Source organism: Chionomys nivalis, chromosome 15 (assembly GCF_950005125.1).
Source record: "Chionomys nivalis chromosome 15, mChiNiv1.1, whole genome shotgun sequence".
NCBI classification, from domain to species: Eukaryota; Metazoa; Chordata; class Mammalia; order Rodentia; family Cricetidae; genus Chionomys; species Chionomys nivalis.
Window position 1 is genome coordinate 22,226,981 of NC_080100.1, and position 22,569 is coordinate 22,249,549.

A 22,569-nucleotide genomic window follows, 5' to 3' on the forward strand; every position below is an offset into this window, starting at 1 on the left:
GTAGATTGTTTTGCAAATATGATTGCCCAAATTAAGGACAATTTTGATATAAATGTGTCATGTTGAAAAAGTTATATTGGAGAAAGTATTGATGAAATTTAACCAATCAAAGAGCTAAAGGATAACTTGGAGAAAGAAAAATTGAAGACCTAAATTAGGAACCCAAGTTGAAAAGAAGACTACTAATAAACGAGGTTTGACAGAAGAGAGAGACTTAGAATTTATAATGTTCTTGTGGCTTCCAAGTGGAAGAATCCAGACAGCTGTCATCTTGGAGTTGGAGTTCAGAGAACATTATGGGATTTAAAAGTCATCAGCACAGTTAAAATACATCAACGTTTCAGACATGGATATGTTGTTCACAGGGAGAGAATACAGCACGGCAGTAGAGATCATGACTCAGGACATGATCTCCAAGTGGAGGTCTGTCTAGGAAAGAGACTGAGAAAGAGCCACCTGAGGCCAGGACATGATTATCAAGTTGAGATCTCTCGAGGAAAGAAACAAGAAAAGAACCATCTGAAGAACAAGAACCGTATTTCAGAATCCAAGAAAGGAATTATGCAAGAAGCTGGTTAGGATAAACAACTTGCGAAGGAGATATATTTAGCATTCAACTATGTGATCTATTCATAAGGCTGTTTCCAAGGAATGGGTGGCAAGCAAGAGACCCTTGGTGTGGGAGGTCCAACAGACCCTGGTGACTGGTGTTGGCTGGGAGGAAAGGAAGGATAAACGGGACACAGAAACTCTTCCTGGAGAAACGTTACTAGTGAAGGAGAGAGGGGAAATAAAGAGTGAAGGGAAGGAATTTCTCTTTTGCAGCGTTCATCAGTTTTCAGAGTTTTATATCCACTGATTCACTTCACTGCTGAGGTGACTTCTGAAGATAACAATGGTAAGTTAATACACTTAGGAAGAAACTGGGCTAAGAAAGGTTAAAAGGCTGTTCAAAGTCATTTATAGCACATTAGGCAGAAGAACGAAGCCGAGAATGCAAATTCTTTGCTCTCTTAATCCAATGGTCTTCCTCAAAAGTTTTTCTGCACTCTGATAAGCCTCTCCACCAATGCAACAATCCAAATCAGACCAAATCAAACCGAATTAGAAAAAGCCCAGGTTTAATGAATGCAATGCTCCTGGATGGCTCTCCAGCCCCTCAGAGAGGAGATGGGAAAGGAAGACCAGAAAATGATGTCATGTGTCTGTTTTCTGTGGGGCAGCTTAAATACCCTGTGGGAGTGGTCTTGAGCATCTCTGGGAGAGGTGTATCATTTGGATGCTTTCTGAGATGCAGCGGGTTTTGGAGAAAAATGGAGGAGGGGTCTTGGAGTGGAATTTCCCCCAAACACTTTCCGTGGTGTCAGATTGAACATTTCTGGTATTTGCTCTTCTTGGATTCTTAAAGAGCATAAAGTTCCATGCTAAGTGGTTTTCACTTTGTCTGAGGGACACTATGGAGGAGGTAGGAGGCTTTGCACTAGGGAATGCTATGTTTAAGTCAATGCCGGTTGGACATAAATCTGGTAGCAAGATGTAGGATGTGTTAGAAGAGACATCACAGAAAAACAAGACAATCAGGACACGGCTTCAAACTGGGACATACTTTTAAATATACATCCAATCACATGGTGATTGAGTTAGTTCTTCAGATGTCCTTTGGCTTTTGTTTAGGCCAGGGTCTCAGTTGGTTTGCCAGTATTATTTTAATAGGCTTCATATACTCTATGTTCTTTTAAAGGAATTCTTAGGCTGCAATCATTTGTAAATGGTATCTCCTAGGATTAACTAACTGTGTGTGTGTGTGTGTGTGTGTGTGTGCGCGCGCGCGTGCATGTACAAGTGAGTGAAGGAGCCAGAGGTCAGCCTGGGGTATTATTCCTTAGGGCTTTCCACCTTGCTCTTTGAGACAGGACCTCTTACTGTTTTGGGATTTGCCAATTTGGCTAGGTTGACTGGAGAGTGAGTCCCAGGGATTCTCTTCTCTGCCTATCCAGGACTAGAACTTAAGTGCCCACTAACACATGTGGGCACTACAGCAGAAGTCCCTGTATTTGTGTGACATGAACGTTCCAACCTGAAACTAACAACGCCATCATAGTAACAACCTTTATTTCTCTAGCAATCAAACTAGGATTAGCTCCTTTCCTTATAGTTCAGATACTCAAGCCTTGTTTGATCTGTTTTCATGGTTACTTTTTGTAAGTAGTGTATTTTCTCATTTATGGTAATTATATGGTGTTTACTGCTGAGTACATTTCAATGAGTATGTCAAATTAAAAAACGTTGTTGGCACTTCTAAGACTCAGATAACACCTATAGGAAAGAATATGTATGATTGTATATACTAATGACTAGAGTTCGGAGAATTGTGTATGCATTTGCAATAGTAGAACAATAGTAGAAATAAGGGTTTAGATGAAGATGAGATGATGGCGGGATAACAGAGAGGAAAAATAAGCTCTGAGAGGTATTTTTAGGGATTTTGGAGTGCGGCTGTCACCCTAAGGTGTTTTCTGCATTATTTCCAAGATGCCCTTAGGCTGAAATAATGGAAAATAGTTAAAGTCTTAAGCAGCACAATGAATTTGTTATAAGTCAAGAAACCCTGAGATAGGATGGCTCCAAGGTTTGTGTTCAGTAATTCATTGACAGTACCAACCACTCAGCTTTCAACCACTTTCCAGATACAGCATAGTGACCAGGCTTTATCTTCATGGCTCCCAGATGCCTGGTATGAATTGAGGAATCCCATCATGAGAGGCAGCATTTCCAGTGTGACAGGAAGCTTGAGGGATGAAAACATGCTTCCCCAGAGGTGTTAGCACAGAAAGGTTTTCCTTCAGGATTCCTTGGCAACACACAAGCCTTGTATTCATTTACAAACTAGTAAATGTAATGGAAAACAACATAGGCTAATCTACACAAATTAGGACTTATTCTGTGAGCCAGGGATAGATACTGTTTTGTTGACTGAGGTTTCTGTCCAGCCCAGTCCTGCAGCCATTCAGTCCCAAAGAATCGCACAGAGTTCTACAATAATTATAAACTGGTTGGCCTATTAACTCAGGCTTTGTTTTAACTCTTCTATCATACATTAACCTATAATTCTTGTCTGTGTTAGCCATGTGGCTTGGTACCTTTTGTCAGTGAGGCATTTTTCATCTTGTTTCCTCTATGTCTGGGTGACGACTGCAGACTGAACCTTTTCTCTTGCCAGAATTCTCCTGTTCTGGTCACCCCACCTATACTTCCTGCCTGGCTACTGGCAAATCAGCATTTTATTAAACCAATACAAGTGACAAATCTTTACAGGGTTCAAGACCGTTGTCCCACAACACTGTCCCTGAAGGATGGGATTCTCAGGAGAATAGGGGCTTCATTGACAAATATGGCCAGCGCCCACGGGTCGTTTACAATTACTATGGAGAACAGTAGTTTTTCATCTACTAAGTGTAGTTTCAATACTCTTTGCATTCCTCCCTGCACATAGTTGAGAAAGTCTTGAGGCTCATGGCTCTTCTTTTGTAGGAATCTACTTAGATCTTCTCTCCATGTGTTGAATTAAGGCAGTGCGAAATACTTCAAATGCAAAGTCCACTTCCTGCTTAGTGATGCACATGGGGGGTGCGATGCGGAATGTCTGAGGAGGAGAGGAAAATCATCAGAGACTCAAATGGGACTTCGGCAAATGGGCTAGACCAAGAATCCAAAGCTTTATTTTAATTTATTTATCATATTTCTGACATTTCTCTCACCAGTTGCCTTCTTCCTCTTCCCTCCTGGGCTCTTTCACCTTTAAGTCTTTACACAAATCCTCTTATCACCTTGCTTTGAGTTTTTCATTTTTTGCTGTCTGTTGACCTGCTTGCCCTTCTTCCATCCCACCCTGAGATCTTACTTTGCCACCTCCTGAATGCTCAGGGTCTGCCCTCACAAAACATCAGTTTACCCAAGTCCCACTGTTCTGAATCTACTCATGTTCAAGGTCAATGCCCGAATAAGCCAACTGCTGTTTCCCATTGTGCCCACCATTTTCATAAGAATTTAAAGCTCCTCGTTCCTTCATTATTTTCTGACCCATCACTTCAGTCAGGTCCCTTTCTTCTGTTGTCTCACAGCTGGGAGAACAAAGTCAACTGATCTACCCTCTCTCTTGCTCCTCATTTTGCACACGTTTCTAGACTGATGTTGCTTTGCTCATGTGGCCAAGTCTCAGTGCTGATTAATGCTGTAAATGATCTTGTCTTCTGCTTCTATAATCCCACATTCCTCTAAACTCTCAGCACACCATTGACCCTTTCATAACTCCACTTTCCTCCCCTTCGCCTCTGTCTACTAAAGAGAGTTCTGACCCAACTTTCTGTCTTAACCTCACTGAGCTTCTCACTGGGACATTAGACTTCCCTAGTTTTCTTCATTTTACTATTTGCATGTTGAAAACCCTAAATTATAATCTTAAACCCTATCTTTCCCACTTAACCACATACTCAAATACCAAACTAGGTGCCGATAAATGCCTTAAGTGAAGCATGTTTAAGGATGAATGCATTCATGCCCACCTTAAGCAACTCTGACATGAGGTTTTCATCCTTCACTCTTGCTTATTTTTTAGACTCAAATCTTATGCAGCTCACTCCCAAAATATCACTAGAGTGTATCTTTTATTCCTCCAGCCACTGTTGAAGCACAGAAAGCATCTTCAGTTCCCGTCAGACTCCCTGTCTCTGATCTTGCCTAGTTATATGATCTGGGCAATTTACTTCTAAGTACTTCTCTTTATTCATCTATAATGTAAGGGTGATAATAGTATCGTTTTTTTCTGGTTTGTTGAGAGCACTATGAGTCAGTACATACAACATGTCAAGAGGAGTGACTGACAGGGTGACAGGCCTTCTAGCTGTTCCCTGTCATCACACCAAGCTGAGGCTCCAGCCACACCTGTGTGTGGACAGCTCTTTGCACTCTGCTCTTCTTTTCCTCATGCTTTGGCTAACTGTACAGTGAGCAAAGGCTCTGTTAGCCAGAATAATGGCCTAAGCATCCATTCCCTCTCCTCCCACAGCATCCCATTTTATAGCTGCAGAAGAGATTAATATATTGTATTGCAGCCTGTGTTTCTGTGTTATCTTTTCTCTCATAAACTCAGTGAAGAAGATGATTTGAAGACATTTATCACTGTAGCTTTAATTCCCTAAATATCATTGGCTGCTTAATATGAATTTGAAGGGAAAGCTACACTTATAGACAATTATAATGTCTTTATAAATGAAGATTTAAATAATTAGGACATACTATTTGATGTGACCAGAAAATCATTCCTAGTGTTTGTTTAGGGATCTTGTCTGATAGCTTCAATTTCCTCTGACAAGCAAGAGGCAAGAAGTGGATCTTTCAGCATCTGTTGTGTTAGCCAGGAAGGGAGTAGAACACTGGGAAGAATGAGGACTTTAAAGTGGGTAGAAATATTAAATTGCATTTAGAAGAAAGAAGCCTGGTGTTCTGCACACCATATTGGCTAAAGGTATCAGCAGTGCACTGTATAGTTCAAGGTCCATATAGTGGTTTGAATAGAATGGCCCCCATGTGTTTGAATGCTTGGTTCATAGGGAGTGGCACTATTAGGAGGTGTGGTCTTGTTGGAGTAGGTGTGGCCTTGTTGGAGGAAGTGTGTCTCAGTCTGCTGCCTATGGATCAGAATGTAGAACTCTCAGCTCCTTCTCCAGCACTGTGTCTGCCTGCATGCCACCCATCATGATGATTATAGACTAAACCTCTGAATTGCCAGCTTGCCCAAATTTATAGTTTTCCTTTATAAGAGTTGCCATGGTCATGGTGTCTCTTCAGAGCAATAAAACTCCAACTAAGAAAGTCAAGAAGAAGGAATTTTGAATGTTCTCACCACAAAGAAATGCTATGTGAAAAGATAGATAAGCATCATCTCTTGAACTTTATAATATTATTCATATATCAAAACATTGCGGTGGACTCCCTAAGTATGTGCAATGATCATGTTTCATGAAAGGAAATGTTTTAAAATGGGGGAAATTAAAGAGAGAAAAAAAGAATATTTTGGGGAACAGAAGTGACTCTCATTCTTAAATCTCCACCATGGGAGCCCTTCCTGGGGAGGAACCGGATGCTGCGGGGATGTAGAGGCAGGTGGTATTGTGTATCACCACCACCACCACCATCATCATCATCATCATCATCATCACCACCACTATCCTCACCATCATCATCACCACCGCCATCCTCACCACCACCACCACCATCATCATCAGAGTCACCACCACCATCCTCACCACCACCACCACCACCATCATCATCACCACCACCATCCTCACCACCACCACTACCATCATCATCATCATCACCACTGTCACCATCATCATCACCACCGCTATCCTGACCACCACCACCACCAAAACCACCACCATCATCATCATCATCACCACCATCATCATCATCACCACCACCATTCTCATCATCATCACCACCACCATCATCATCTCATTCTTTTTTTTTTTTTTTTTTTTTTTTTTGGTTTTTCGAGATAGGGTTTCTCTGTGGTTTTGGTTCCTGTCCTGGAACTAGCTCTTGCAGACCAGGCTGGTCTCGAACTCACAGAGATCCGCCTGCCTCTGCCTCCCAAGTGCTGGGATTAAAGGCGTGTGCCACCACCGCCGGGCCATCATCTCATTCTTGTAGTACAGGGTCAGACCAGGGTCCTGACAGTCGAATGGGCTGAACTTCCAGGAAGCGGGTAGGGTTAGCCCTTTTTTAGAATATTCCTGCTGAGGGTGAAGGACATTGAGTGCCTGGTCTTGAGCTCTGTACAAGGGATCATGTTTAGGATGGTCTCTGCTCTTTCTTTGTGTCATCATAGAGGGCAGCCGTGGATTTTAGATTGCTGTCTGCTGTAATGGCCACTAAAACTGAGCAGATTCACACACAGACTTCAGAGAGGAGTTAAGAAAGACTGTGATTGTTTTCTCAGGGGTTAGAACTAATTCAGACACAACACAGTGCATATGTATGTATCAGTTGCATGAATGTTATAACTCTGTTATCATCCATGCTGCGTGTTGTCTAGTTTGTGTGGCCTTTCTAATGTCTCTCTTTAGCCCCCACAAAAAAACATGGTAATTGAATCACTTTACCACATCCCCCTCTAGTGGCAGCAGCTGTCTCTTGTCCATTTCTCCTGACTACACCTGAGCATTATCCTAACATGGAGGAAGTACAGCTGGGTCCCCTAGCACAGTGACACACCAGGAAGACCCTACCTGGCAGGCAGCCCTCCTCTTACCTGAGAAAAAATGCCCCCTCTGCCCACGAGGAGCCCCATTTCTTTGCAGTCCTCATGGATTTGATTCACTTCAGTTTTAGGAAGAGGCTGGCGGCTCATCTGTGAATAAATTAAAAATTGTTTTTTATTTGGTGTTTCAATGGTTTGAAGAATGATGTCCCCAGGCATGGGGCCCAGGAAAAACCACAACAAAACAGAACTCAAGCAACCAATATCTCCCTAATTAAATAAAGCTGTTAATTACTGAGCCTGAGGATTTTGAGGGTGGGGTGGGTGAGTGGGTATTAAAAGTATTGGTTTTTATTCTCTTTCATCCAAAAAATTCCCAAAGACTAAATGAAATTCCATGCAGGCTGTCAGTGAATCCTGGCTCTGCTAAAGGCTACCCTGGGGGGTTGGTCCTTTAATACCTCATTTGGGATCTGTTTTTTTGGTGTTGAAATTCCTTTCAACTCTTTATGGTGCTTTGCGGAGCTGAAGAGTTCATTCCAAGGTCCAGGAAGTGGCTTCCAAGTTTCGCAAGGGCAAATGCAGCTACGTGTTCCCCGGGCCACAGCGTGGCCGTGGGGCTGGTGTGCAGCTAAGGATTTTCTGTGTTTGTGAAATTGCTCTTCCCCCAAGACTCCAACACTTAGGGTCAGGAAACGTAAGTGCTTGGGAGCCAGGAAGGCTTGCCAGATCTCTAGGCACTGAGGTTGGTCTTGTACCCGGGGCTCAGACATGCTGCGTCAACTCTGGTGACTCTGGGCTGGAGTTTGCATCATTTCTGTGTGTCCCTGCATCCCCAGTCTACGAGCACAACTATTTCCCTCTAGTTTATTCATTTCAAACCTAACTGTTCCTGCATTATCCGGGAACCTTTCACACTACAAAGACATGGGCCTTCTGGTAGGACAAATTGATATACCAAAAAGCCTTAGCGTGGATCATTTTAAAAATGAGCCATAGGTAACTGTCTTGGGATCTCTTTCAATCCTCCTTATTACATTTCAGGTGTTTTTGCTGCTCCCGTCTCCCCAATGTCCTTCACAGATGAGTCATAGGGCTCATCATGACTGTGACTTCTGTGTTTTAGATGTGTAAGCCATGATCCCGCCCTTAGGTCAGCCACTGAGGTAGAGGAGGGTTCCTTCCCATGAGTCAGTTTGCTGTTCCCTCAGGACTTCCTACCCACCAATCCCATGGGCCTTGGTAGTGCATTACCTATAGTAACCCACAGTTTCTTAGTTTTGGATAACATGTATGCATCTGACCCTATTAGCATCTACATTGCCTGCCACTGGCCCCAGGCAGCTACCCAAACAGCAGTTGAGCCTTACCTTGTCTTGAACCATCTCTATCCCTATCATAAGGCCTTTGCCTCGGACATCCCCAACGATGTCGAATTCCTCCCGCAGCTCAGCAAACTTGAGTATCATGTAGGTACCAACTTCTTGACTGTTTTTCTGTAGATTTTCTTCCTTAATCACCTGTTGAGAGATATCCCGAAATAATCTTACAGGGCACAATTGGAGGATTGACTGAGAAGCACAGAGAGCTAAGTGCCCATGGTCCTCTTTGCAGCAGCATAACTAGGCAAACAGGACCTAGAACAGAGTCAGCTGTGGACAAACCGGCAACCACAGAAGACCTGCTGTAAGGAACGAAACAGTCGTGGCGAAGGCGATTTCCCTGAACCTGTCCACCTGTAGAGGCAAATTTACAAAATTAGAGATGAAAAAGGGCCAAAATCAAAGACACCAGGGAAGTTCAGAGACTCATAAGTAAATACTTTGAAAACTTGTGCTCAATAAATTGGAAAATCTAAAAGAAATGTGTAATTTTCTTGATATATACCACTTACCAAAGTTAAATTGATACCAGACAAGCAATTTCAATGGACATATAATCCCTAGTGAAGTAGCAGCCATTAAAAGTTATTTCCCCCACGAAAAACAAAACAAAACAAAAAAGCCTAGGACCAGAGGGTTTTAGTGCAGAATTCTGCCAGCCTTTCAAAAAAAAAAAAAAAAATTTAACACCAATACTGCTCAAACAATTCCACAAAAACAGAAACAGAAGAAACATTGCCCGAATTGTTTTACAAGGCTATTGCTATCCTGATACCCAAACTACATAAAGATCCAACAATGAAAGAAAATTATAGATCAATTTCCCTTATGAGCATGGATGCACAAATTCTCAATAAAATACTGGCAAACTCAATCAAAGAATATATAAAAAATCATCTTTCATGTGTAGCATGAATTCTAGTTGATCTTAATAATAAAAACCTGGAGTCAAATATTAGGGGGTGCAAGCTGAAAGATCAGAGAGACAGTGTAGTCAGCCACTAGTTCTTACCTCTATGAAATCCTCAGATCAAATGGGGTATCCTGTCTCTACAAGTCCTCAGACTGAACACAGTCTCTATGAAACCTCAGTCTGAATCCTGAGCTCCTGTCTTCTCCCGCCTTATATTTCTCTCTCCACCATATCACTTCCCATCTCTACTTCCTTAGTGCTGGGATTAAAAGTGTGAGCTACTTAGCTCTGTTTTTCTTGCCTTGAACTCACAGAGATTCATCTGTATTTGTCTCCTGAGGGCTGGGATTAACGATGTGTGTCAGCACTGTCCGGCCTCTATGGCTAACTAGTGTGGCAAGTTCTGCACTCTGATCTCCAGGCAAGCTTTATTTGTTTTAAAGCACAAATAAAACACCACCACAATCATGATCAAGTAGGCTTCATCCCAGAGATATAAGACTTGTATGGTAAAAACTTAGTCTTTGAAGAAAGAAATTGAATACGATGTCGAAAGATGGAAAGATCTCCCATGCTCATGAATCAGTAGGATTAACATAATAAAGATGGCCATCTGGCAATCTACATTGAATCTACAGATTCAATGCAATCCCATCAAAATTATAACACAATTCTTTACAGATCTTGAAAGGACAATTCTCAGTCTCATATGAAAACACACACACACACAACACCAAAACAAAACCCAGGATAGTTAAAACAATCCTGAACATTACAATCTGAACTCACAGAGAGTTAGGCAGCATGCATAGGGCCTGCATGGGTCAGCACCAGATGGGGTCCTAGAGCTCCCAGAGCTGGAAGAAGTGAACACGTGCCCCATTCCTAACTGAGAAGCAATCTCCAGTTGGTAACCACTTGAAAATGAAAATTTAGTTTTCTCCAAAAGAGTCTCACTGAGGAAATAGACTACTCTTAAGAATGGGCTTTATGTTCAACAGCAGGTGGCCAATGGAAAGTGAACTCAGTGGCATCTTTGGAGGTTCCTTGTCTTGTGTCAGGCAGAGTTTTTTTTTAGCTTTCTTTCTTTCTTTCTTTCTTTCTTTCTTTCTTTCTTTCTTTCTTTCTTTCTTTCTTTCTTTCTTTCTTTCTTTCTTCCCCCCCCCCTTCTCTCTCTCTCTCACACACACACACACACACACATACACACACACACACACACACATTTACCCTACAGGTCTCTCTCATTGTGTGAGTGTGTGTGTGTGTGTGTGTGTGTATGTATGTATGTATAATGACTTCTAGTTTAGTGTTTTTATGGGATTCCTGAATGTGCAAATGAGTGGGTCTACACGTCTGTATCTATTTCTTATACGTCTGTATCTATTTCTTGTGCCTTTTCTTGGGTTCTCTTCTGTTTGTTTAATTCTGATGTGTTAAATTTTGTTTTATCTTATTACATTTTGCTTTATTATTATCCCTTAGAAGTATTTGTGTTTTTAATGAGAGACAGAAATGGTGTGGAATCAGGTAGGAGGGGAGATGAGGAGGAACTGGGAGGAATAGAGGGAGGGAAAGCCGTAATCAGGATGTATTATGTAAAAAAAAAATTCAATAAGAGGAAAAAGTTGGCAATGTCAACAACAAGAAACGAATGTCAAATTTCTACCCACTCGTTCACATCTCATGACTTAATCATATCTTAAAGTATTTAATTAGCGATAATAGCTTTAACTTCTTTATTTCTGCTCAAAACACTTTTAAATTTCTTGAGTAGGTGAGTCATAGTCATAGTTCAAAATAAGAAGCACAAAAGTGTAAATAGCAAATGATTTGTACTGACCTCTGACCCTAGCCAAGTTTCTCCTCATAATCTGAATTTAAAAAACTCTTTGGATGTTCTTTCAGAACCACTTATTTAGGCAAAAGGCATTATACATTTTGGTAAGGACATTTTATAAAGAGGACTTTTTTTTTTCAACAGAATAATGGGATAGTTAAAATAAGAATGTGGGACACTTTATTACTAAGTTGATTTAGCAAAATAGTAGTGATTTGGATTTCTCCTAGGGACCGTGAAGAATTGTTTCCTCGCTTTCATCAGAGAAACATCTTTTTGTTGTATATGGCAATCAATACCCATAATTGGTCAACACATAGAGAACAAGAAACTGGCTTGCTCAGTTCTCAGGGGGCATTGGTATCATATCCCTTCCACTGGAGGTTCAGGGATCATTGCAGAACTTGGGTGAACAGACGGTAAGAGCCAGAGGGAATGTATACCGCAGGGAAACAGTATTTCTTGCCGTGACAGTGCCACTGCACACGTGAACTCACACTGGCTGAGACTGCACGTGACGAATCCAGAATGGATGGAGGAGGCGCTCAGGAAATGTCATTCCTACATGAGGAGCTATTAATGATCTCTTGGGGAGGGAGAGTCAGTTTTCTTCAGAAAAGTGCTCCCTGAGAGTTTACCCATGCTCCAGAACATGGTCCCATAAACACGTACATCCAGGCATCACTAAGTAGACTCAGTGGGTTAACAAAAGAGAAAAGCACATGAAGTTGGGAGGAAAAAGTGGTGGGTGGGTGTGGGAAAGTAAATTAAAGGGAGACAAAGAAGTGGATTTGATTAAAACACAGTATATGCACCTATGACATTCTCAAACAATAAAATTATTCCAAAATTGGCTAATATTAGACAGAGTGAATGTGATAGGACTAAACATATTTTTTCTGTTTTTTTTTCAGTTTTTAGCTGAATTACTCTGATATGATCAGTTAAAACCTGTAGTTTCTCTATACTCTTTCATTTATGATAATACAAGGAAGAAAAACATCTATAGTAAATGGCAAAAGTTAAGTTAAAATGGGTGAACAGCTGTTAAAATCTATACTGCAACAAATACTACCTAGAAAGCAAGAAAAATTATCCCATGGACAGGGCAATTCTTACATTTACCATGCATGTGAAGTTGATTGTCTACTACCTCTTATTGAGAACTTTAAGAACTCAAAGTCATCTTTAAAAAGAGGGGCAGAGAGTAATAACCTGAGACAAAATTTAAATTGGTGAATTACTGATTACATTTCTACTTTACCATGGCAATGTGACAGACGTCAGAGAAACCTAAAAATAGTTACTTAGTGCATGCAATCAGTGGAGGTGGTGTGAGGGGTAGACAGACCTCGAGCACAGCGGATCCAATGGCACAGGCCAGGGGGTTTCCTCCAAATGTGTTGAAGTGATGCATGCATTTAGTCAAAGATTTAGCGATTTCTGAGGGCAGAAAATAGAAGAGGTTAAATGACAGATTTGTACTCATCGTGTCTCATCACAACATTGGCATTATATTCACTTTCTTCTATCTTTTATTAATTATGTATACAGCATCTGCCTACATGTATCCCTGAAGGCCAGAAGAGGGCACCAGATCTTATTACAGATGCTTGCGAGCCACCATGTGGTTGCTGGGAATTGAACTCAGGACCTCTGGAAGAACACTCAGTGCTCTTAACCCCTGAGATATCTCTCAGCCCCATAAACTACACATTCTTTTTTTTCTCTTGGTTTTTAGAGACAGGGTTTCTCTGTAGCTTTGGAACCTGTCCTGGCACTTGCCCTGTAGACCAGGCTGGCCTTGAACTCACAGAGATCTACCTGCCTCTGCCTCTTGAGTGCTGGGATTAAAGGCATGTGCACCACTGCCCAGCACATTCACTTTCTTCTTGTAAATGACATCAATTTATTTCCTTCTTTACTCATCTAACAGTGATAGTCTGGACTGTGTCCCCTTAAACCCATAAGTTTAAATGCTAGGACCAAGTGTGACTATGTTTGGAGGCAAAGTCTTTAAACGGTCATTAGGATTAAATGTACCACAAAGTTGGGGCCCAAATCCCACAGGGCGACATCCTTATAACAATGAGAGATTCTAGAGTGCTCCTAGTCTTTCTTCTGTGTGCATACATAGGGAAGGTCGTGTAGAGAAACAATGAGAAGGGGGCCATCTGCAAAGCTAGAAGAGAATTGTAGGCACAATTCAACTCTGCCAGCATTTTGATCTTGTCTGCCTTCTTATCTGTGGGAAGATAAACTTCTGTTGTTCCAGCAACTTGATCCATGGTATCTTACTCGGCCAGAGGTCACTAATATGTGGAAAAGGAGACAGGTTATTTATTTAATGAGAAGGTGACAACACAATCTTTAATGTGTCACGTGAGTTAGGAAGCATCTGAAAACTTGACATGCAGGACTTTGCAGAAACTTTCTGATTAACTGCATCTCTTATTTCTATTCGTGAGACTTAGAGGGAGGTGCTGAGGAGATGATCTTATATGATGAATTTAGTAGCATAGTTCTGCATTCTGTCAAGGGCAATTCATTACGCTTCGCTTTCCGCAATCATACATTTTTGTTTTTAAATTAATGTAATGATTATACAATGTAATGGGTTTCATTTTTGCGTGTCCATGTATAGCTATGTTTCTTGTGCTTTTGCTTATTTTATGAAAGCAGATATCACAAGATTTTAGTTACTTAATGACTCAGAAATGTGCTGACTATTAGGAGAAAATATATATATAAAATAATTTTCAACGATCAATGGTTCACAAGAAATAAAATCTGTCAAAGTCAGCCTACAATAGAGAATCAAATTTTCACTTCTATTTCATAGAGCAGTCGTTTTCAACTTTCCTAATGCTGTAACCCTTTAGTTCAGTTCATTTTGTGGTGATCCCCAAGCATAAAATTATTTCATTGCTATTTCATAACTGTAATTTTGTTACTGTTATGAATCCTGATGTAAGCATCTGAGATGCAGGATATCTGATAAATGACCTCAAAAGGGCTGTGACCCACAAGCTGAGAACTGCTGTTATAGAGTGTTCTGCATAAATGAGATTTTATTTTATATGACTGTGTGGCTGATAGGACACCGATAGAGACATCTGGACCTTGAATGCGTAGTTAATGGCATTGGAAGACCACGTGACCATGGAAGATTCTCTTCCAAGAAAAGATTCTTCTGGAAGTTTCAGTGTTTTGTTTTGTAACCCATTTCCCTAATCCTCTTCACTATGGTAGAACTCTGGCTCCAACTACTATGATGGAAGAGGTCATCTTTTCTCCAGAAAGGAGAGGATGACTGATTCTTTTCCAGCCGCCCCCTGGCCTGGCGCCTTCCTCTTCCTTTGTTTGGACAATATACATCATGTGGCTCCCATCACTGCCTCTAGCCTATACACATCGCAACCCATGCTTTACACCATTGCCAGTGCAGTAGGCTCAGGAGGCAAGTGTGGACGTGCTGGACATTGTACCTGGAGTGGTCACAACTGCAGCCATGGGGAAGCCATTCCCAATCCCTTTAGCCATGGTGACAATATCAGGCAGTACATCATGGGTTTGGAAGCCCCAGAAGTGAGAGCCCAGTCTTCCAAATCCTGTCTGCACCTGGAAATAGATGAAAATCATCAGAAAACTTTCAGGCTCTGTTCTATTCCCTTCCTTACCTACTTCCCATCTCTCCTTAGCCTTCTCGATCCTTGCAGTCTTATAGACAAAACCCTCGATCCATGTCTGAGATTGTATGTACCCAAAGTCATTCCTAGCTACTTGAGACTCTGGAAATATTCTTTGTCTTTTGAATCACTGTTAATTAACTTATCAAAGAGAAATAACCCTATCAGCCTACCTAGCACAGCACAGGAGTGCTGGAGAGTTATATAAATAACACATGCAAAAGGCGTCAGAATGTTTAACCCTCCTTAATAAGTTTCTCCTGTGCACAAGACAAACAGAGAGAAAAGTGGAGAAACTGGTTCCCCTGCAGGAAGCAAGAGTAACTATCTACCCAATAGGACTGGATGTGTACCACCCAAAGAGAAAACGCTGTCTTTCTGTCTTCCTGCACTATGAGGATGATGCCGCTGAGCCAGTGAGTTCAGAGCATAACTGCTTTAATCCAGAACCAGCTATACGTTGAAAGTTGATCATAGTTTTTGTTCACACTGTCCCTGCTCTCAACGACTTATGTTTCAAAATCCACTTTCTTGAGCCTAGGTCCCGGTAGACTCTATTCAAAGCATTCTAGGCATGCGGCCACCAGAGTCTCTCAATGGATCCTTATTACCAACGTACGTGTCATGACAGCCCTGCCTGAGCTAGATTCTTAGTGTCTATAGAAGGAAAGAAATCATGACAGAAAGATGTCATGAACATCTCCAGACCAGAGCCTTTCTTGATTTCCATCTGCCTCTGTTTCTATGTCTGCCTGTCTGTCTCTCCACTTGGCAAGGTGGGACGGACACAGGAAGCCTGGTCTCAAATGCATCAAAGACTAAGTTTTTGTTTTCCAGACTTCCTTTCTTCTTTTTTACCCCTATTACAGCTTTCTGCAAGGGGTTGCTGAACAGGTTGGTTGTCCTTAGGTGACAGTGGCCAATACATGAGATGTGGGAGTCTAATGGACCTGATCTGCAACCCCAAGTCTTTACTTCCTAGCTACGGGCCACTGGATAAACTGATTAACTGGCCCAATAATAATGTAGGCATTCCATGTAATTTGTCCTTTGGCCGATATTCTGTCTCCTCTCCATCTATCTTAAATGGCATAAAAATGGCCCAAATGGTGAAACAAACCGTGCAGAATAAAGCGTAGCCAGTCCCATGAGTTTCACAGGGTTGGATGCACAGAAGGACAGATGGCTCCTTCTGCTGTGTGTAAATCCGAGTGTCTCCAGGCATGGGAGTACACGGTAGGGAGCAGGACAGCTGAAGCTGTGGTAGCGGGGTACTGGGTCAGTGGCCACGCCCTCTGTTATTGTCCTGTTACTCGTTAACATCCCAGTCTCTCTTAAACTTGTCCACTGTTACGTTCTCAAAAGTCACGAGATTGGGGGTGGTGGGGAGAAAAACAAGAGACGGCCGTGAAATCACATCTCTTGGAAATTCTAAAGTTCTGATTTTCTTTGAATTTAGCCTACCTTCCTTCTAATTAGTCTGATTGTGAATGCTTCGCTGTTATGAATTCCAAGGCCAAGGTTTATCATCTTTCCCGAGACAGCTAATTTCGAACTGATTGAATGTAGTTTTCCTTTTTTTTTCTGTTAATAGTCGATTACCTCCCTTTTGATGGGACCTTGATGAGTCCACTAGAACAAGGAAGGGAGGAGGAGCAGAGCAGGAAGACCTTGTTCAAGCTGCTACTGCACAGCCTTGGCAGTGGTACACTCTGAGCCTGACAGGGACCTGGCCACACAAGTGGCGCTGGCAATGGCAAGATTTCTGCCTACAGGGCAGCTCAGCATGAACTGAGAGGAAATTTTAGCCAAGGAAAACAACCAGTAAAGGCAAGTGAGACTGGCATAAATAGGAGTCACACGGGTCTCCCATTTGTCCACAGTGGCTCAAGCCACCTGTGTGTGCAAGCACGCTGGGCTCCAGTAGTAAGGTAGGAGAGGACTTCTGTGCCTTAGATACCACCCTCTGGTCCTTGAAAAAAATCTCTAGAGCTATTCTAAGCAGATAAAATGCCGGTTTATCTAATAAACTGCAATCCAAGGCATAATTCTAAAGATACAAGCTGGAGCCCACAATGCTGGTGAGCGGTAGTTCCTTCAAAGCAGGGGCTACCATGTACTTATTTCAGCTGGGCTGCCTCCACTCTGGCACTTTACAAGTCTGTGCCATCTAAGTCTGCATGTCTGAAGTGATAGCAACCTTCCCATTTAGAGGCTCAATTATTCATTACTTTTTAAAAACAATCTAGTTGACATTGCTTTGGCATTAAGATAAACACTAAGGCCATGAGATTAAATATCTTTTATGGCTTGTCAGGAGTCTGGCAACAATTCATAGAACAAGGAGTAATAATAATAATGGTGAGAATTAAAGCATACTGTATAACAGTATCATCATCTATGCCTGATAGCAACGTTTTAAATAGAAACCAGTTGAGTGCTTAAATTCCATTATGTTTGTTACTCTAACTAGTTTATGGCCACACTTCAGAGTCCATGGTCTTGCTTTCTGCCTGAAATACCAAAGAGGGTTTGAAGAGATCTCTTTCTGCATCTGGCCTGTGTCTACCGCACCAAGTTGATCCTGGCATAGCCACTCACTTCATCGGCAATGCATACACCTCCCCTCTCTCGAACCAAGGCAAAAGCTTCCTTCAGAAACTCCTTCGGGTACTGGACAAAACCATTCACACCCTGCAAAGATATAAAGATTATAGCAGGAAGACTTGAGTGTCAACAGGAGCCATGGCTCAGCACCAAGGATGACAATAGATCATTATCCTCATCACCATGACATCAGTGCTACCAGCTGAATGAACAGTGGGTAGAACTGTTCTAACTGGGGTTTCGCACCATGCCTTTAGGGGAAAAGTTGTGACTCTATTCTTTCCTGAGGTTAGAAACAAGGAGGCTTGATGAGTTAAAGATGGGTTCCCTGAACAGTATGTGTCAAATAGTTAACCATCAAAGGTATCTTCATTCTTGAAGACTTTAGGGATTCAATGGCTTCACCTATTTATCTGTCCACTTGTTCCATGCAGGATTAAAAATGATGTTTTTTTTGAAGGTAAACTGAAAACTAGTTTGTTTGTTTTGCTTTTTTAAAAAGGGGATCAAAAGAATGAACTGAGCTTGCAGAGGAACACATAAATGGACGTTTAATTAATTTGGAGTCAGAACTGTGATAACGGAAAATCCAGAGAGATACTAGGTTTGTATACCCACTTGAATTGGCTCCGCAAAAAATCCAGCAATTGACTCGGCCACAGAAGTGTTCAGAGTTTCTTTGAATTGTTCAATATACTGTTCGTTAGCTTGGCAGCAGCCTGCAGCAAACACATACACACATGGACAAATCACAGCATGTGATGTGAGAACGGCATCCAGAAAATACAGAGCAGTAAGAACAGTGCCCTCGCTGGAGTTCCTTAGACTACCATGAGCCGGGATCACGGGAGTTTATTTCTGAAGCGGGGGGCATTCTGCAGGAAGGACTCTACGAGGACAGCCATAAAGGTCTGAAACAGACAACTTCAGTAATTTCATTTGTGGCAGGAGCACGCCAAAGTATCAAGTCTAGTATAGAAAATCATTTTACGTAAGGACCATCCTCTTAGATGGGTAGGGTCTGACTCAGGTGTTATTGGGGTGGCTTAACGTATTCAACTTCAACTGTACTGTTGATTGTCCCTCGTTCTCAGACACACTTTTAAACTGCAAAGTGCTTTGGCATTTAGTCAGTAAGTATGCTTATATAACGATGAGAATTTAGTCTAAAGAAGGATGCATTAGAGACAGATAAGTTTTTTTTTTTTTTTTTTTTCCATAGTAGCTCTTGACTCCAGGTTCGGGTCTCTTATTTATAGGCCTTTCTTCTTTAACTGAGGGCACATTCAGTTTTGGAATCTGGCTTTGTCAAGTGTCTGGTACACCATGGGTCAGTTTCTAAAGAATCGGGGAAAAATAAGCGGTAAAAATTGTGATAGGTTTGTGACATATTGAGCAATGTTACTTGAAATTCCTCTCGGACTAGGGAATCAGCTGTTGTTCAGGGGATGCCTTTAATATGTTAACCCCTTTGTTTCCCAGGTTGAACTGATAATAACCCACCCCCCCTGAGTTTTAAATATCAGCGATTATTTATTGCTAGAAGACACACTTGTTTTTAAAAGCTCCTCAGTCATTTTGTTGAGTTTCTTAAGTACTATGCATATTTTCAAATTTGTATTCACCATTTAATTTTCTTTAAATTTACTGAACATACACATTCCATTGTCTGATAATTCTATTGCTGGTCTTTTTCTAGAATTTGGAGTTCTGTTTCTTTGTATGTTAGTTTTGACAATGGATAACTTGTTTTCCTTAGTATTTGTGAGCATTTTTTTTGAAGCTTAGAAGCGGGTAGGCTCATCAGAGTACCTCTCCACTTGCAGCTTCCAGGAGCACACAGCATTCCTGCGTTTAAATCAGCAGGCATAGTCGAACTCAGAATGCAAAAGCCTCATGCTGGGCAGCTTGTAGCTGAGATTTTCAGTGAGAGAACCCTTGCAAAGCTTGTCACCGTGATGCACTGCCGATGTCTTTATTTCTAGTAGACCCCTGGAGGAGTGTGTGGCCTCTTGGGACACCAGCTCTGTGACTGTGGAAGTTTTCATGCTATATCTTATTTTGTGGATGTGTCCCAGATCTTGTCTTTTCTCCCCTGACCTTTGTGGAACCTTAAAACCGAAGCTCAGTGTCCCCCTGTTTGTCAAGAACCCTCAGGAGAAAATTTACTATAGTTCCCCATATGTATTTGCATTTCATTTTTAAGTAACTCATAATTTAAGTATTTAAAACATCTGTAAATATTTTAGATATTTTAGAAGTTGTGGTTTTGGTAAGGAAAATTGAAGCCTGTCATTTCAATTTAGTAGTTATTATTACAGGAAAAGCATGAGGATTTTGTTCTCTCTCTCTCTCTCTCTCTCGCTCTCTCTCGCTCTCTCTCGCTCTTTCTCTCTCTCTTCCTATCTATTGAGACAGAGCTCTAACTGTCCTGGTAGTTTCTTTGTAGACCAGGCTGGCCTCAAACTCACAGATAACCTCCTGCGTCTGTCTGCTTCCCAAGTGCTGGGTTTAAAGGTGTGGTAACAGCATGTCTAGCTAGAAGTAATTTTACTTTTTTTTTTTTTTAAAAAGGTTTATCTATTCATACAAGTGTTTTACCTGCGTGTATGTGGACAGCATTGGCAACTGCTGCCCACGGAGGTCAGAAGATGGCATCAGATGGAAGTTACAGTTACAGACAGTTGTGAGCCACCATGTGGGTGCTAGAAATTGAACCCAGGTCCCCTGGAAGAGCAGTCAGTGGTTTTAACCACTGAGCCATCTCTCCATTCCCTACAACCCTGTTGTGACTTGTATGATACATTTGCCTAATAGGTTCTATAGAAAGTGTTATTCAAATAGCAACATTTATTATTTGCAATTTATGTTTCACTGTTCTTCACAGTGAAACATTTTCAAAGAGAAGAACAAGGTCTCTAAACACAGGGTTTTGCTTACTCCACACAGAATTTGAACTTGGTGTCTATGTGTTCTGGGTTTCTTTCTTTGCTAAAAGTATAAGAAAGAATAATTTGATTTTCTTATGCTTCTTTGTCACACTTACTATTAGTTGAATTCTAGGTGTGCTTTTGTTGGTAGAATGATTCTTCCTGGGTTCATGTTTAGAAGCATTTAAAAGTGACATACTTGAGTTTAGTTGCAGGAAATTTAATTTTTCCACAAACAGGAAACTTTGCCTGTTGTAGTTAAGTTTGGAAAAAGTGTTCGAAAGCTTTTACCCGAGTTAATCTACAATTACAAGATCTTTAGGGTCTCTTCTTCTCTTGCATTACTGTTTGTTTCAGTGAGAGTGCCTTTCACATTTATGCGTGAGTTTTAGTTGTTTGGAGATGGAGCTAACCTGGGCTATCTGTCTTGTTAAGCCTGCAGCAGCTGTCTATCCATCCCAAATGTCTCAGAAGTTACAGGTTTGTATTCTTGCCCTGCTTCAAGATGCTGGAAATGTCCTTGGTGGTGGTTATAGATGCATACACAGAGAAATAAGTATAAACTCCTGTGAGTGGAAGAGTACAAAAAGACAGAACATCCTTCAGGGAGTTTACTAAAGCTCCAGAAGCCACCATCTGTGTACCACCTCTGGATACAGGAACTCTATGAAGGAGGAAAGCGGGATGAGCAGTATCTACACGTGACTGAACTTTAAGAATGTTTGTCTGCATTCATAGTATGGTTCTCAGCAGTCCATAGCATCTCTGAATGTAGCCCTAAGTCTATGCTGGCAGAAGGGATCAAGAGGAAGATGTGGATGCAGTGGGAGCCTCAGCCCATCTCATGTGAAAGTACCTCGGGTCTGTGTGGGGAGACAGTTGTCTTCCATCATCTGCTTAGAGGCATGCATGCAGCCTGTCTCCTGAGGACAAGAGAAACCCTCAACAACTATAAAAGAAAACTAAACCTAAATGTGTTTACACTACAGTTCACTAAAGCATAAGGAAAATATCATGTTTCGAGAATGCATGGGACATTGAGGAAAACTTTATTGACATAGATACCTCATAGCTTTAGAGTGAAATTTTCTATTTTCATTAGCAAAGGACAAGACAGAGTCTTACATGACTCTAGCAGATATATAAAACATGAATAAAAGGCCTGGTTTCTGGGTTTAGCAAGTTCTTTTGTAACTAAGAATACCAGAACGGAATAAAATCAACTTTAAGTGCTTAAGTTAGGGTAAAATCACGTCAAAGGAAGAATTTACTTGAGTTTACCCTACACATCTGATATTTACCGGCACCTATCCATGTGTTTGGTGAGAAGCAACACCATCTATTATGTTTTCTCCATTTCAGAGGTGTTGCGTTGGCTCATTCCTGTAACTTTAGGTCAGGCCTCCTATGGAGGGAGATAGGGTACATTGCTGTCTCCATGGCAACATCAAGAGGATGCAGATGCTCTGTTGGATATCATAACAGAGTTATTACTCTAGAGTCTATTTCAGTTGGTGTTACAGAAAGAGCTAAGAAGAATGAGAAACCAAGAAAGGACAATATTGTTAAGGAAAAAGAAGAGTTTCTTTCACAAAGGAAAGAATGGCACAATCTGTGCCAGCTTCGGGACACTGTAAGGGTGATAAGAGAAAAAGTCTGTCATGGGGTGTGCCTGGAAATCTGGAAAATGAGTCTCTGGAAAATAAACAATCCAGAAGGTAGATAGGAGGTTATGACATCTACCAAAGAAAAATGGCAAACTGACCTAAGATGGGATTCGATGAAATAATTATGAGATGAAAATATCCATATTATGGTTGTATACATCCAGGGAGAAAACTCTAGAAGCAACTGCATGCTTGAACCATCTACATTAAAATTACTTGACATGGTGGACTGAATACAATGGCTGGACATAAAGACACCACAGGAGTCTACAGTCCACTT

At 41.4% G+C, this 22,569-nt stretch overlaps 1 protein-coding gene across 2 annotated transcripts in view; it reads right to left on the minus strand.

Annotated features, from left to right (window-relative positions):
* Positions 1 to 3,535: 3,535 nt before the first annotated feature.
* Positions 3,536 to 22,569, minus strand: part of Agxt2 (alanine--glyoxylate aminotransferase 2) — a 41,128-nt gene continuing 22,094 nt past the window's right edge. For both annotated transcript variants that reach the window (XM_057789945.1, XM_057789944.1), the window contains exons 8-14: positions 18,311 to 18,411; positions 17,687 to 17,779; positions 14,885 to 15,017; positions 12,748 to 12,839; positions 8,632 to 8,781; positions 7,313 to 7,411; positions 3,536 to 3,643 (exon numbers count right to left, since the gene is read on the minus strand). In XM_057789945.1, the coding sequence (XP_057645928.1) occupies positions 3,536 to 3,643; positions 7,313 to 7,411; positions 8,632 to 8,781; positions 12,748 to 12,839; positions 14,885 to 15,017; positions 17,687 to 17,779; positions 18,311 to 18,411 (776 nt within the window). The remainder of the gene's footprint in view (positions 3,644 to 7,312; positions 7,412 to 8,631; positions 8,782 to 12,747; positions 12,840 to 14,884; positions 15,018 to 17,686; positions 17,780 to 18,310; positions 18,412 to 22,569) is intronic.